Here is a 13927-nt window from a genome sequence, read left to right on the forward strand (position 1 = left end):
AAGAGTGCATTTAACAAATGTGAGAAATCATTCTCTAACATGCATTTTAACAAATTGCTCTTGAGAAAAACTACACATTGAGAAAAATGTTACAACCTATGTTCACATCATTTTCTACAAAATATTACTTAAAACTTTGCTTTTGAATTTCCTAATTATATAGAATTTTAATTTTCTTAGTTTTCTATGAAAGTGTTATTAAATAAAATGACTTTCTGAAATGTCCTTTTTTTTCAATCAAGAGGTTTTTCTATTTCTGTTGTCATATAAAGATGATAGCAGTAAATATCTGTCTCAACATAGAAAGGTCACTCAGTACTGCTCAACAAGTATCTGCTCATGCTTTCCTGCATGGATGATGAAATAAAACCCCATCCTCCACAGTTACTATACTGGTTGTCACTGGAACTACAAATATTTGAACATGGTAATAGAAAAACATAAAAATGCATAGTTAACCCAACTCAAACGCTGTCTGAGATAGTGGAGAGAATTTCTCAAAGTCCTCACAAGTAACAAAGATCTTTATTTCTTCTGCATATGACAGCTAATATAACTTACATAAATCAGTAGGCCTGTTTGGAAAGGTGCATGGAGAACTGGGTTTGTTTCCTTGGTATTCTTATATGCAAATAAGCACGTTTTCCTAAATTTATCCTAATAAAGAGATGAAATCTTGAATCCTACAAAGGTAAGAATTTGAATGTCCTAATTTAATGGACTAAATATAGATAAGAGGTAAATAAAGGACATAGGCTCCCCCGATGACGCATTAAATAAAATTTTTGTAAGGTATTGAAATCTAATAATCATATTGATCCCAGGGATTGTGGAAGTCTTGCTATTCAGAATTAAAGCTGAATTAACGGTCATAAACAACGCTACACAGTTAAACATTAAGGATATGGCAACATTATTAGAAATAAAATTATAACTAAACTTAGGAGAAATAAAAATGGAATTTGGTGCAGTCACTGGTTAGGACTCTGAGCGTCGCTGTTGACCAAAGTGGGAAAGAAGCTGCCGCAGAGGCGACCCGACTCTGCTCCCTCCATACTAAACACACAGACCAGACAAGCTCCTACGAAAAGCCAACCCTCCACGCCCATTTTCGTCAGGGAATATGTACCCATCGGCTTTAGATAAATAAGGAAACAGCAGGCTGAACCAGAACTAAGAGAAAATTGGGCAGAGAGAAGGCAATGGCGAGTCCACCTAGGGGCTGGGGCTGCGGAGAGCTGCTGCTGCCCTTCATGCTCCTGGGGACGCTGTGCGAGCCAGGATCCGGGCAGATCCGCTACTCGATGCCGGAGGAGCTGGACAAAGGCTCCTTCGTCGGCAACATAGCCAAGGACCTTGGGCTGGAGCCCCAGGAGCTGGCGCAGCGCGGAGTCCGCATCGTCTCCAGAGGCAGGACGCAGCTTTTTGCCCTGAACCCGCGAAGCGGCAGCTTGGTCACCGCGGGCAGGATAGACCGGGAGGAGCTCTGCGCTCAGAGCCCACTGTGTGTGGTGAACTTTAACATCTTGGTTGAGAACAAAATGAAAATTTATGGAGTAGAAGTAGAAATAATCGATATTAATGATAACTTCCCGCGTTTCCGGGATGAAGAGTTAAAAGTAAAAGTTAATGAAAATGCGGCTGCAGGGACACGGTTAGTGCTTCCCTTCGCGCGGGATGCGGATGTGGGTGTGAACTCCCTCCGGAGTTACCAGCTCAGCTCCAATCTGCACTTCTCTCTGGATGTGGTAATCGGAACTGATGGACAAAAGTATCCGGAGCTGGTGTTGGAACAGCCCCTAGACCGCGAGAAAGAGACTGTTCACGACCTCCTCCTCACAGCTTTAGATGGCGGAGACCCGGTACTCTCCGGCACCACGCACATCCATGTTACGGTCCTCGACGCAAACGACAATGCGCCCCTGTTCACCCCATCCGAGTACAGCGTAAGTGTTCCAGAGAACATACCTGTGGGCACTCGGCTGCTCATGCTAACCGCCACGGATCCAGATGAGGGAATAAACGGGAAATTGACCTACTCTTTTCGCAATGAAGAAGAAAAAATTTCGGAGACTTTCCAACTTGATTCCAACCTGGGGGAAATCTCAACTCTACAATCACTGGACTATGAAGAATCCAGATTCTACCTCATGGAAGTGGTAGCTCAGGATGGAGGCGCTCTTGTTGCCAGCGCTAAGGTGGTGGTCACAGTACAGGACGTGAATGACAATGCCCCCGAAGTGATCCTCACCTCTCTGACCAGTTCGCTGTCTGAAGACTGTCTTCCCGGAACTGTAATCGCGCTGTTTAGCGTACATGATGGTGATTCTGGAGAAAATGGTGAGATTGCATGCTCTATTCCTAGGAACTTGCCTTTTAAATTGGAGAAGTCAGTTGATAATTACTATCACCTATTAACAACTAGAGACCTGGACAGAGAAGAGACTTCAGATTATAATATCACTTTAACCGTCATGGACCATGGAACCCCGCCCCTCTCTACAGAAAGCCACATCCCCTTGAAAGTAGCAGACGTTAATGACAACCCACCCAATTTCCCTCAAGCCTCCTACTCCACCTCTGTCCCAGAAAACAATCCCAGAGGTGTCTCTATCTTCTCTGTGACAGCCCATGACCCCGACAGCGGCGACAACGCTCAAGTCACCTACTCCCTGGCTGAAGACACATTTCAGGGGGCGCCCTTGTCCTCCTATGTATCCATTAACTCTGACACCGGTGTCCTGTATGCGCTGAGATCCTTCGACTATGAGCAGTTGAGAGACCTACAGTTGTGGGTGACAGCCAGCGACAGTGGGAACCCTCCACTTAGCAGCAACGTGTCGCTGAGCCTGTTTGTGCTGGACCAGAACGACAATATGCCCGAGATCCTGTACCCCGCCCTCCCCACAGACGGTTCCACGGGCGTGGAGCTGGCGCCTCGCTCCGCAGAACCTGGCTACCTGGTGACCAAGGTGGTAGCGGTGGACAAAGATTCAGGCCAGAACGCCTGGCTGTCCTACCGCCTGCTTAAGGCCAGCGAGCCAGGACTCTTTGCGGTTGGGCTGCACACGGGCGAGGTGCGCACAGCGCGAGCCCTGCTGGACAGAGACGCGCTCAAGCAGAGCCTCGTGGTGGCCGTCGAAGACCATGGCCAGCCCCCTCTGTCAGCCACCGTCACGGTCACCGTTGCCGTGGCCGACAGGATCCCTGACATCCTGGCTGACCTAGGCAGTATCAAGACCCCCATTGACCCTGAGGATCTGGACCTCACACTCTATCTTGTGGTGGCAGTGGCTGCAGTCTCCTGCGTCTTCCTGGCCTTCGTCATCGTGCTGCTGGTGCTCAGACTGAGGCGCTGGCACAAGTCACGCCTGCTTCAGGCTGAAGGCAGCAGGTTGGCGGGTGTGCCAGCCTCGCACTTTGTGGGCGTGGATGGGGTTCGGGCTTTCCTGCAGACCTATTCCCACGAGGTCTCCCTCACCGCGGACTCGAGGAAGAGTCACCTGATCTTTCCCCAGCCCAACTATGCAGACACGCTCCTTAGTGAAGAGAGCTGTGAGAAAAGCGAGCCTCTTCTGATGTCTGATAAGGTAGATGCAAACAAAGAAGAACGGCGTGTTCAGGTTAGTTTTCTCTTTCGGTAAGGATGACCAGAACATTTTCATTTGTTTCCTTTTTCATGTTTCTGTCATATTCAGAATCAGCTAGTTATGTAAATAGTGGAACATTATTTGCTGTATTGGAGATTAATTTTTTATATAATTCATGCTTTCTCCATTTGTTTTCAAATTCTGTTTTGGGAAGTCTAGCTGATATCTGTAGACTTAAGTGAAACAAATACCTTAAAGGAAAGTGGTTAAATATAATCATTTTACCCAAATATTTTGTTATATTGGAACCGCAGTTCTATTAATAGAAAAGATGTTTTATTTATTCAAATTGTTAGATATATTGTTCTCTTTTGAGTGTCTGCCTAGACACCATTAGTGAATGTGTTTTGGAAAGGATAATGTATAGGACTGATATTTTAGTCTACCTGAAATTTGTTTAAGGAAATAATTTACAGTATTTACATAAATCAGTGGAAAGGTACAGAGAACTTCTGGGTCATAAATATCAGAAAAGAGGCCGGGTGCGGTGGCTGACGCCTGTAATCCCAGCACTTTGGGAGGCTGAGGTGGGCGGATCACGAGGTCAGGAGATCGAGACCATCCTGGCTAACACGGTGAAACCCTGTCTCTACTAAAAATACAAAAAATTAGCCGGGCGTGGTGACAGGCGCCTGTAGTCCCAGCTACTCGGAAGGCTGAGGCAGGAGAATGGGGTGAACCCGGGAGGCGGAGCTTGCAGTAAGCCGAGATCGCGCCACTGCACTGCAGCCTGGGAAACAGAGCGAGACTCCGTCTCAAAATAAATAAATAAATAAATAAATAAATAAATAAATAAATATCAGAAAAGTAGATAAAATTTATATTAATGATAACATGTAGCATTCTAAAGTCTGGAAAGTTTGTGTTAAGCCATGTAGTTATTGGATATGTGGGCTTGTTGAGAGAAGAAATCAGTGTAAAGGAACCTTAAAGTTGGGCTTCGTTCTGTGATGTAAAGCCTCCAGAGAGTTACATACTGCTGCACTCAATAAATGTAAATATGTCACACTCCTGGCATCTTCTGTTATAGATAAACCCTTTACTTATTAGAATCAATACCTACTGCAATGTTAGCGTTTCTTTAAGTGTAGGTGCAATTCTTCTTTATTACTTGAGTTTAAGGTTGTATTTGAAAAAAAAGAACTCAACTTAAAGATGGTTCAAAATTTTAAATTTCATATCTAACATATGTGCTCATCTTAAATTAATAGATTTGTCTTAATGAAATACTGGTCTATGCGCCTCAAATTCCAGGAGGATGTGTTATGTAATGAAAGAACTACTAGATTTCCCTTCTGCATCTGATTTGCTGAAGATGATTTTCAGATGCTTCTTATTAAAATATTCTTAATCCTTCAAATTTTGTACTTTTAACACCTTGAGCATCAGCTTCAAATAACGACTAAATAAGGGGAAAAGGTAATAAAATATTACAAATGGGATAGTAAGCTACATTACTCAACCACATGAAAGGTTAATTGACACATTAAAGAACCTAAGACCACTTGATTTTTATTTTTTAAACATTCTTAAAGAGCATTCAAGTATATCTATATCTATATACATATACACACACATATATATACACACGTACACACACACAAACACACATACATACACACGGACATTCTGACCAAAATGTAAAATGTACAAACTCACCGAATAGTGAATGCATCCAAAGAGTAACAAGCGAATCTATACAGTAGGTGTTGACATCATTCACTCCTATGTGAAAACTTGCTTTTCCATTTTTTTTAAAAGAAAATGTTATATGCTTCTTAGGGTAGGTGTTTGGGAAAAAAGTAAAGGTTATAGATTTGGGTACATTTCCTCTGAGTTAAATGTTTTGTGCAATGGAAAAATATCTTTAAACCCTCTATAAACTACTAACAGACTATAAAATGCTTGATCCATACATTTTGAATGTATGTACTGTATATACCATATACTTTTAAATATCTGAATCTTTAGTTTTATATGTGTTCTGAAGAATAATTTTTCATACTAATTGAAGTGTTCATACAATGAACACTTGGCATTGGGTTGGAAGGCACTTGCTTTGGAATGTTTTGGAGCAAAGTCTTGAGTCAGTTATATTTTTGATGTTTGTATAAAGGTGACAATGAGTGGCTGTCTAGAATTCTGGATACTGTGAGTAGTTTAAGATGCTATAATGCTTTTCCACTATAAGGTGAATTCGGTGTGGAACTCATTGCTTATTGCTGCACACTTGCCTAGTTTTAGAGTAACAATATATTATGTAGGCTAAAGATAATTTCTTTAGGAAGATTTTCTGGTTTGAAAATGGAATTAAAACTGTAAGACACCTGTCAGAAACATGGAAAATGGCATGTTATTGACCAGGGAAAAGTGTAAATAACAAAAAGTTAGGATGATCAGATGGTAAACTGGGGACCAAGGAAAAGTGGACAGGAAGATTACTTACATAATTAAATAATATAATTATAAGGACTTACAATTCACTCCCCAATCCTAACAATGCATCATTGTTAGGCTACTTGAGAAGAAACAGTACATTTCAGGACAATTGTGATGTAGTATGAAAAAACATCCTTTGTAAAAGTTTTTCATTTGGGCCAGGGTGGTTCATGACTATAATCCCAGCAATTTGGGACGCTGAGGTGGGATGATTGCTTAAAGCCAGGTGTTCTAGCCCAGCCTGGGCAACATAGTAAAACCCCACCTCTATAGAAAAAAAAAAGTTTTCAATCATACTTATTTAATTAAAAGTAGATACTTGGAAACAAAGGAAAAGAGACCCTCTTGCTTTTTACTATACTTCTATTTTATAAGGTCAATCATTTCCTCATTACCTTTAACTTCTTTTGGGGGGAGATAATAAAGATAAAAGAGAAGAAAGTGAAACATAGAATAAAACTAAAAGCTATGACATTATAACTTTTAGAAGTTAGAAGTAAAGGAAATAGAATGCAATAAGAATACACGTGAAGCTGATATTTCAAGCCTCTTTATACTACGCCTTCTGCCATCACCAAAAATAGCTTTCATTTGTATGATTTTCTATGTATTATTTTATTTGGCCCTCATTTCTACTAGAGTAAGCAGAGAAGATATTATTATGACCATTTTATGAAAATGGAAACTAAAAAGGTGACGGGATTGAGCAAGATTATCTCTGCCCTTTGACAAGTAAAAGGTACTTGATTTGGACGGATAAATCTCAAATTAAAAGAAATAACAGACTAAAGATATAGTAAGTATATTTAATGTTTTTTAAAAGTCCTTTTAAAATGGGAAGAAAGTATCACTATCAGTACACTGCCGATTTTTCTCCTAACTGGCTCCTTATTTGGAGCTGATTTAGTCACCATTACTGCAGTTCTGCAGCAGAGGCGCCGGGTGCCGCTCTTGGCTAGTGCTGTGCAAAATATTGGCTCCTCCCGCCGCAGCCAACTCGGAAGAAAAGTGCACTCTCTATCAGGCTTCCTGCAGCGGAGACACCCATTAGAGAACCCAAGCACCAAGACAAAGCAAATAGTTGGTCCTGCTCGGAGAACTCTTGGGATTATTTAAAGATCTCCTCTCCTCGGATTTAGAAAGGCAAAGGCGCAGAGAGCGGGATGGGAAATAGCTCCGGATGGAGGGGCCCAGCAGGGCAGAGGCGAATGCTATTTCTCTTCCTGCTCTCTTTGTTAGGCCAGGCGCTCTCTGAACCGATCCGCTACGCTATTCCCGAGGAGCTGGACAGGGGCTCGCTGGTAGGGAACCTCGCCAAGGACCTGGGGTTTGGCGTGGGGGATTTACCTACTAGGAACCTGCGGGTTATTGCAGAGAAGAAATTATTTACCGTGAGCCCCGAAAATGGGAACTTACTTGTGAGCGACCGTATAGACCGAGAGGAGATTTGTGGCAAGAAGTCGACGTGTGTTCTGGAATTTGAAATGGTTGCTGAAAAGCATTTAAACTTTTTTCATGTAATTGTGCTGATCCAGGATATTAACGACAACCCACCGACCTTTAGCCAAAATATCACTGAGCTGGAAATCAGCGAACTGGCGCTCACTGGAGCCACATTTGCCCTGGAATCTGCGCAAGATCCTGATGTAGGTCTCAATTCGCTGCAGCGGTACTACCTCAGCCCTGATCCGCACTTCTCTTTGATTCAGAAGGAGAACCTGGATGGCAGTAGGTACCCAGAGCTAGTACTGAAAGCACCCCTGGACAGGGAAGAGCAGCCACATCACCACCTGGTCCTCACAGCTGTGGATGGGGGCGAGCCCTCCAGAAGCTGTACCACCCAGATCAGGATAATTGTCGCAGATGCAAATGATAACCCCCCAGTATTTACTCAGGACATGTACAGGGTCAGTGTTGCAGAGAACCTGCCCGCTGGCTCCTCGGTATTAAAAGTGATGGCCATTGACATGGATGAGGGCATCAATGCCGAAATCATCTATGCCTTCATCAATATTGGTAAGGAAGTGAGACAACTGTTCAAGCTGGACAGTAAAACGGGGGAACTCACCACTATTGGAGAACTGGACTTTGAAGAGAGAGATAGCTACACAATTGGGGTGGAAGCAAAAGATGGTGGACATCACACTGCATATTGTAAAGTACAGATAGATATTTCAGATGAAAATGACAATGCCCCGGAGATAACCCTGGCTTCTGAATCCCAACATATACAAGAAGATGCTGAGCTGGGGACTGCCGTTGCCCTGATCAAAACACGTGATCTAGATTCTGGATTTAATGGAGAAATCCTATGCCAACTAAAAGGAAAGTTCCCCTTTAAAATCGTTCAAGATACCAAAAACACATACAGGTTGGTGACAGTTGGAGCCCTGGACCGGGAGCAGATCCCAGAATACAATGTGACGATCACAGCTACCGACAAAGGCAATCCACCGCTCTCCTCCAGCAAGACCATCACTCTGCACATCCTTGACGTCAACGACAACGTTCCCGTTTTCCACCAGGCCTCCTACACCGTGCATGTAGCTGAGAACAATCCGCCTGGAGCCTCCATTGCGCATGTCAGCGCCTCGGATCCCGACTTGGGACCTAATGGCCTTGTCTCCTACTACATCGTGGCTAGTGACCTGGAGCCGCGGGAGCTGTCATCCTACGTGTCCGTGAGCGCGCGGAGCGGGGTGGTGTTCGCGCAGCGAGCCTTCGACCACGAGCAGCTGCGTGCCTTCGAGCTCACTCTGCAGGCCCGCGACCAGGGTTCGCCTACGCTCAGCGCCAACGTGAGCCTGCGCGTGTTGGTGGACGACCGCAACGACAATGCACCGCGGGTGCTATACCCAGCTCTGGGGCCCGACGGCTCCGCGCTCTTCGATATGGTGCCGCGCTCTGCAGAGCCTGGCTACCTGGTGACCAAGGTGGTGGCGGTGGACGCAGACTCGGGATACAACGCCTGGCTGTCCTACCACATTGTGCAGGCCAGCGAGCCCGGGCTGTTCAGCCTGGGGCTGCGCACGGGTGAGGTGCGCACGGCGTGTACCTTGGGCGACAGGGAGGCCGCCCGCCAGCGCCTGCTGGTCACTGTGCGTGATGGAGGACAGCCGCCTCTTTCAGCCACCGTCACGCTGCACCTAATCTTCGCAGATAGCTTGCAAGAGATACAACCTGACCTTAGCGACCGCCCCACTCCCTCTGACCCTCAGGCGGAGCTGCAGTTTCACCTAGTAGTGGCGTTGGCCTTGATCTCAGTGCTCTTCCTCCTCGCGGTGATTCTGGCAATCTCCCTGCGCCTGCGACGCTCCTCCAGACCCGCCACTGAGGGCTACTTTCAGCCTGGTGTCTGCTTCAAGACTGTACCTGGAGTTCTCCCCACCTACAGCGAAAGGACTTTGCCTTATTCCTACAATCTGTGTGCTGCCTCACATTCCTCAAACACCGAGTTTAAATTTCCCAATATAAAGGCTGAAAATGCTGCACCACAAGATCTTCTATGTGATGAAGCGTCTTGGTTTGAAAGTAATGACAATCCAGAAATGCCTTCTAATTCAGGCAATTTGCAAAAGGTGAGTTTCTTCAAACCTTTCCTTCCATAAATATAATTGGGTTTCAATTCATTGATTTAGAGATAAAAAGAATACAGATTAAATATTCCCTGATTACATTATTTTATTGATTTTCTGGTGTAGAGTAGGGTGTCTAGGAAATTCTTTGTAGAATTTCCTGTAGAATATCTGTGTTGCAGTTGTTCTTTCATAGAAAGCCTCCTTTTGATAGTCTTGAAACTTTTCTTAATCCTAATACACTATAATCTGAAACATTTTTAATACAGTATTATCTCACACTGTCATTTTCAGACATATCTATCCAGAATTAGACCCAAATCCTCACAATTAAGTGGTTTACTTAGTTTTAATGCAGTCAATCCTAAAATATATGAAACATTATGTATATCTTAACACATTTTTAATGTAACCTGTATATAATATTTTTACTTCCCTTTGCATGTTTTTAAAAGTATACACAGATGTTGCCTATGTCAGGGCAGTTTTTAACTTCTATGCTAATCAAAAGAAATAATGGCATCTAAAATGGCAACTCTTGTAATGGGCACTGTAATGAATTGGTTCAAAATGTGTTTGTGTAGCATATGCCTGTAGTCCCAGCTACTCGGGAGGCTGAGGTGGGAGGATCCCTTGATCCCAGGAGGTAGCGGCTGCAATGAGCTATAATTGTGACCCTGCACTCTAGCCTGGGAGACAGAGCGAGACTTTGTCTCAAAAAAAAGTGTTTGTGGTTGTTGGTACCCTTACTGAAAATGGGACTAGCATAAATGGTGGTGAAATGTGATGATAATTCAAAATTTACAGAAGATTGTAATATTATTTCTGTTCCCCAAGGTCCTAAGAGATATTTTCATAAAAATGAATGGTAAACTTCAGAGAACATTTAAAATTATTCAAAATAATCTCTTACACTCTTCTAAATGCTTCATTATCTTGGGGAGGGAAATATTATGAGTGTCATCTCTGCAGATTTAGCAGAAATAAAATCCTCTGTGTGATAGTTTCACAAAACGATGCAGTATTAAGTTAGGACTCTAAGCGTCGCTGTTGACCAACCTGGGCAAGAAAATCAACGGAAACTCAAGTTACATCCTCCAACCACAAAGCAAATTAGACGGGAAAGCAGGAAAGCTGTGCAGAAATTCTGACCTGAAACGCTTCGCATCCGGTCTCTGCTTGTTGAAGGACCTTCACCGCCATTTCTGAGAAGAGCAAAAGTGATGCAGATCTGTTCTTCCTCTTCTTAATCCCAGAGAAGTCCCTAATAAGCCAGTAATGGCGCCTCCGCAGAGGCATCCGCAGCGCAGCGAGCAGGTCCTGCTCCTCACGCTCCTGGGGACGCTGTGGGGGGCCGCGGCAGCGCAGATCCGCTACTCTATTCCCGAGGAGCTGGAGAAAGGCTCCTTCGTAGGCAACATCGTCAAGGATCTGGGACTGGAGCCCCAGGAGCTGGCGGAGCACGGAGTCCGCATCGTCTCCAGAGGTAGGATGCAGCTTTTCTCTCTGAACCCGCGAAACGGCAGCTTGGTCACCGCGGGTAGGATAGACCGCGAGGAGCTCTGTGCTCAGAGCCCGCGGTGTCTGGTGAGTTTTAACATCCTTGTCGAGGATAAACTGAATCTTTATCCCGTGGAAGTGGAAATAGTGGACATTAATGACAATACACCCCGATTCTTAAAGGAAGAATTGGAAGTGAAAATTCTCGAAAACGCAGCTCCATCCTCTCGTTTTCCACTAATGGAGGTCTATGACCCTGATGTGGGAATGAACTCCCTTCAGGGATTTAAGCTCAGTGGTAATAGTCACTTCTCAGTGGACGTGCAAAGCGAAGCCCATGGGCCCAAGTACCCGGAGCTGGTGCTGGAGGGCACACTGGACCGGGAAGGAGAAGCCGTTTACCGCCTGGTCCTTACTGCCATGGATGGCGGCGACCCTGTCCGCTCAAGCATCGCCCAAATTCTGGTAACAGTTCTAGATGTGAATGACAACACTCCAGTGTTTACTCAGCCTGTCTACCGTGTAAGTGTTCCTGAAAACCTGCCAGTAGGCACACCAGTGTTGGCAGTGACTGCCACCGACCAGGATGAAGGAGTCCACGGGGAAGTAACTTATTCCTTTGTGAAGATTACAGAAAAGATCTCACAAATTTTCTGTTTGAATGTTTTGACTGGAGAAATTTCAACTTCTGCAAATCTAGACTATGAGGACTCGAGTTTTTATGAGCTGGGTGTTGAAGCCCGGGATGGGCCAGGTCTTCGAGACAGAGCGAAAGTCTTAATAACTATCTTGGATGTCAATGATAATGTACCAGAAGTGGTTGTTACATCTGGAAGCAGAACAATTGCTGAAAGTGCACCTCCAGGAACAGTAATCGCCCTTTTTCAAGTGTTCGATCGAGACTCTGGCCTGAATGGCCTGGTAACCTGTTCCATCCCGAGAAGTCTCCCATTTGAATTGGAAAAATCAGTTGGCAATTATTATCGATTAGTGACAAATGCAGCTCTAGACCGGGAAGAGGTATTCTTGTACAACATCACTGTGACAGCCACGGACAAAGGAACACCACCTCTGTCTACAGAAACAATCATCTCTCTAAATGTGGCAGACACCAACGACAACCCGCCCACCTTCCCCCATTCATCCTACTCAGTCTATGTCCTTGAAAACAACCCCAGGGGTGCCTCCATCTTCTCTGTGAATGCACTGGACCCTGACGTGGACCAGAACGCCCAAGTCTCCTACTCACTGGCAGAAGACACCCTCCAGGGGGCGCCCCTGTCCTCCTACGTGTCCATCAACTCCGACACTGGGATTCTGTACGCCCTGCGCTCCTTCGACTATGAGCAGTTGAGAGACCTACAGCTGTGGGTGACAGCCAGCGACAGCGGGGACCCGCCTCTTAGCAGCAACGTGTCACTGAGCCTGTTTGTGCTGGACCAGAATGACAATGCGCCCGAGATCCTGTACCCCGCCCTCCCCACAGACGGTTCCACTGGCGTGGAGCTGGCGCCCCGCTCCGCAGAGCCCGGCTACCTGGTTACCAAGGTGGTGGCGGTGGACAGAGACTCGGGCCAGAACGCCTGGCTGTCCTACCGCCTGCTCAAGGCCAGCGAGCCAGGACTCTTCTCAGTGGGCCTGCACACGGGCGAGGTGCGCACGGCGCGAGCCCTGCTGGACAGAGACGCGCTCAAGCAGAGCCTAGTGGTGGCCGTCCAGGACCACGGCCAGCCCCCTCTCTCCGCCACTGTCACGCTCACCGTGGCCGTGGCCGACAGGATCCCCGACATCCTGGCCGACCTGGGCAGCCTCGAGCCCTCCGCCAAACCCAACGATTCGGACCTCACTCTGTACCTGGTGGTGGCGGTGGCCGCGGTCTCCTGCGTCTTCCTGGCCTTCGTCATCGTGCTGCTGGCGCTCAGGCTGCAGCGCTGGCACAAGTCACGCCTGCTGCAGGCTTCGGGAGGTGGCTTAGCGAGCATGCCCGGCTCGCACTTTGTGGGCGTGGACGGGGTTCGGGCTTTCCTGCAGACCTATTCCCACGAGGTCTCACTCACTGCAGACTCGCGTAAGAGTCATCTGATTTTCCCCCAGCCCAACTATGCCGACACGCTTATCAACCAGGAGAGCTATGAGAAAAGCGAGCCTCTTCTGATAACTCAGGATTTACTTGAAACGAAAGGAGACCCCAGGCAACTTCAGGTGAGTTTCTTTCCGCCTAAGCGGGAAGAGTAATCTGATCTTCCCGCAACCCAACTAATCAGACAGGTTCATCAGCCAGATCGGCTGTTATAGAAGCGAACCTCTTTTGGTACAGGAAGATTCGTGATTTTGTAAAGTGGAAGACTCCCTTGTTCAGGTGAGGGTATCGTTTTTATTGGTTGACAGGAAAATTAAAGATTGTCTTTGATTAGTGCTTAGTTTTCTTAGTCCTTTGCAGAGAATCACATAATTCTAATGTTTTTCTTTTATATCAAAAGAATGTTCTGAAGTCTTAGTTTTGTGGGGGAAAATAATGCATGTCCTAGTTTTTCTTTACCTTTCTCTTCTTGGCAAACTATTTGTGTCTTGGATTGAGTACATCTCGTTTCTTAGGTTTTTTCCTACTATGTGACATTTGTAAGGTTCTTTCTTTTTCTAATGTGGGAAAAAATAACCTTAATTTAGGTCAGTGTTAAAGATCAAGATCTTGGTGTTAGCTAGCATGGTGGTTCATGCCTGTAATCCCACCTCTTCAGGAGGCTGAGGCAGGAGGATCCCTTG

At 45.6% G+C, this 13927-nt stretch overlaps 1 protein-coding gene across 9 annotated transcripts in view; it reads left to right on the plus strand.

Moving 5' to 3' along the window:
• Positions 1 to 13927, plus strand: part of LOC100979108 (protocadherin gamma-C3) — a 191335-nt gene that overhangs the window by 42078 nt on the left and 135330 nt on the right. Inside the window, exon 1 of one of the 9 annotated variants that reach the window (XM_014345026.5) lies at positions 277 to 3623. The exons of 6 other annotated variants lie outside the window; for them this stretch is intronic. In XM_014345026.5, coding sequence (XP_014200512.2) covers positions 1203 to 3623 — 2421 coding nt within the window. In that variant the 5' untranslated portion in view covers positions 277 to 1202. Of the gene's footprint in view, positions 1 to 276; positions 3624 to 5194; positions 9668 to 10057; positions 13367 to 13927 lie in introns of those variants that run through there. 2 more of the 9 variants (XM_014345028.5, XM_014345022.5) reach the window with 2 other exon arrangements.

Source organism: Pan paniscus, chromosome 4 (genome assembly GCF_029289425.2).
Source record: "Pan paniscus chromosome 4, NHGRI_mPanPan1-v2.0_pri, whole genome shotgun sequence".
Taxonomy (NCBI): domain Eukaryota; kingdom Metazoa; phylum Chordata; class Mammalia; order Primates; family Hominidae; genus Pan; species Pan paniscus.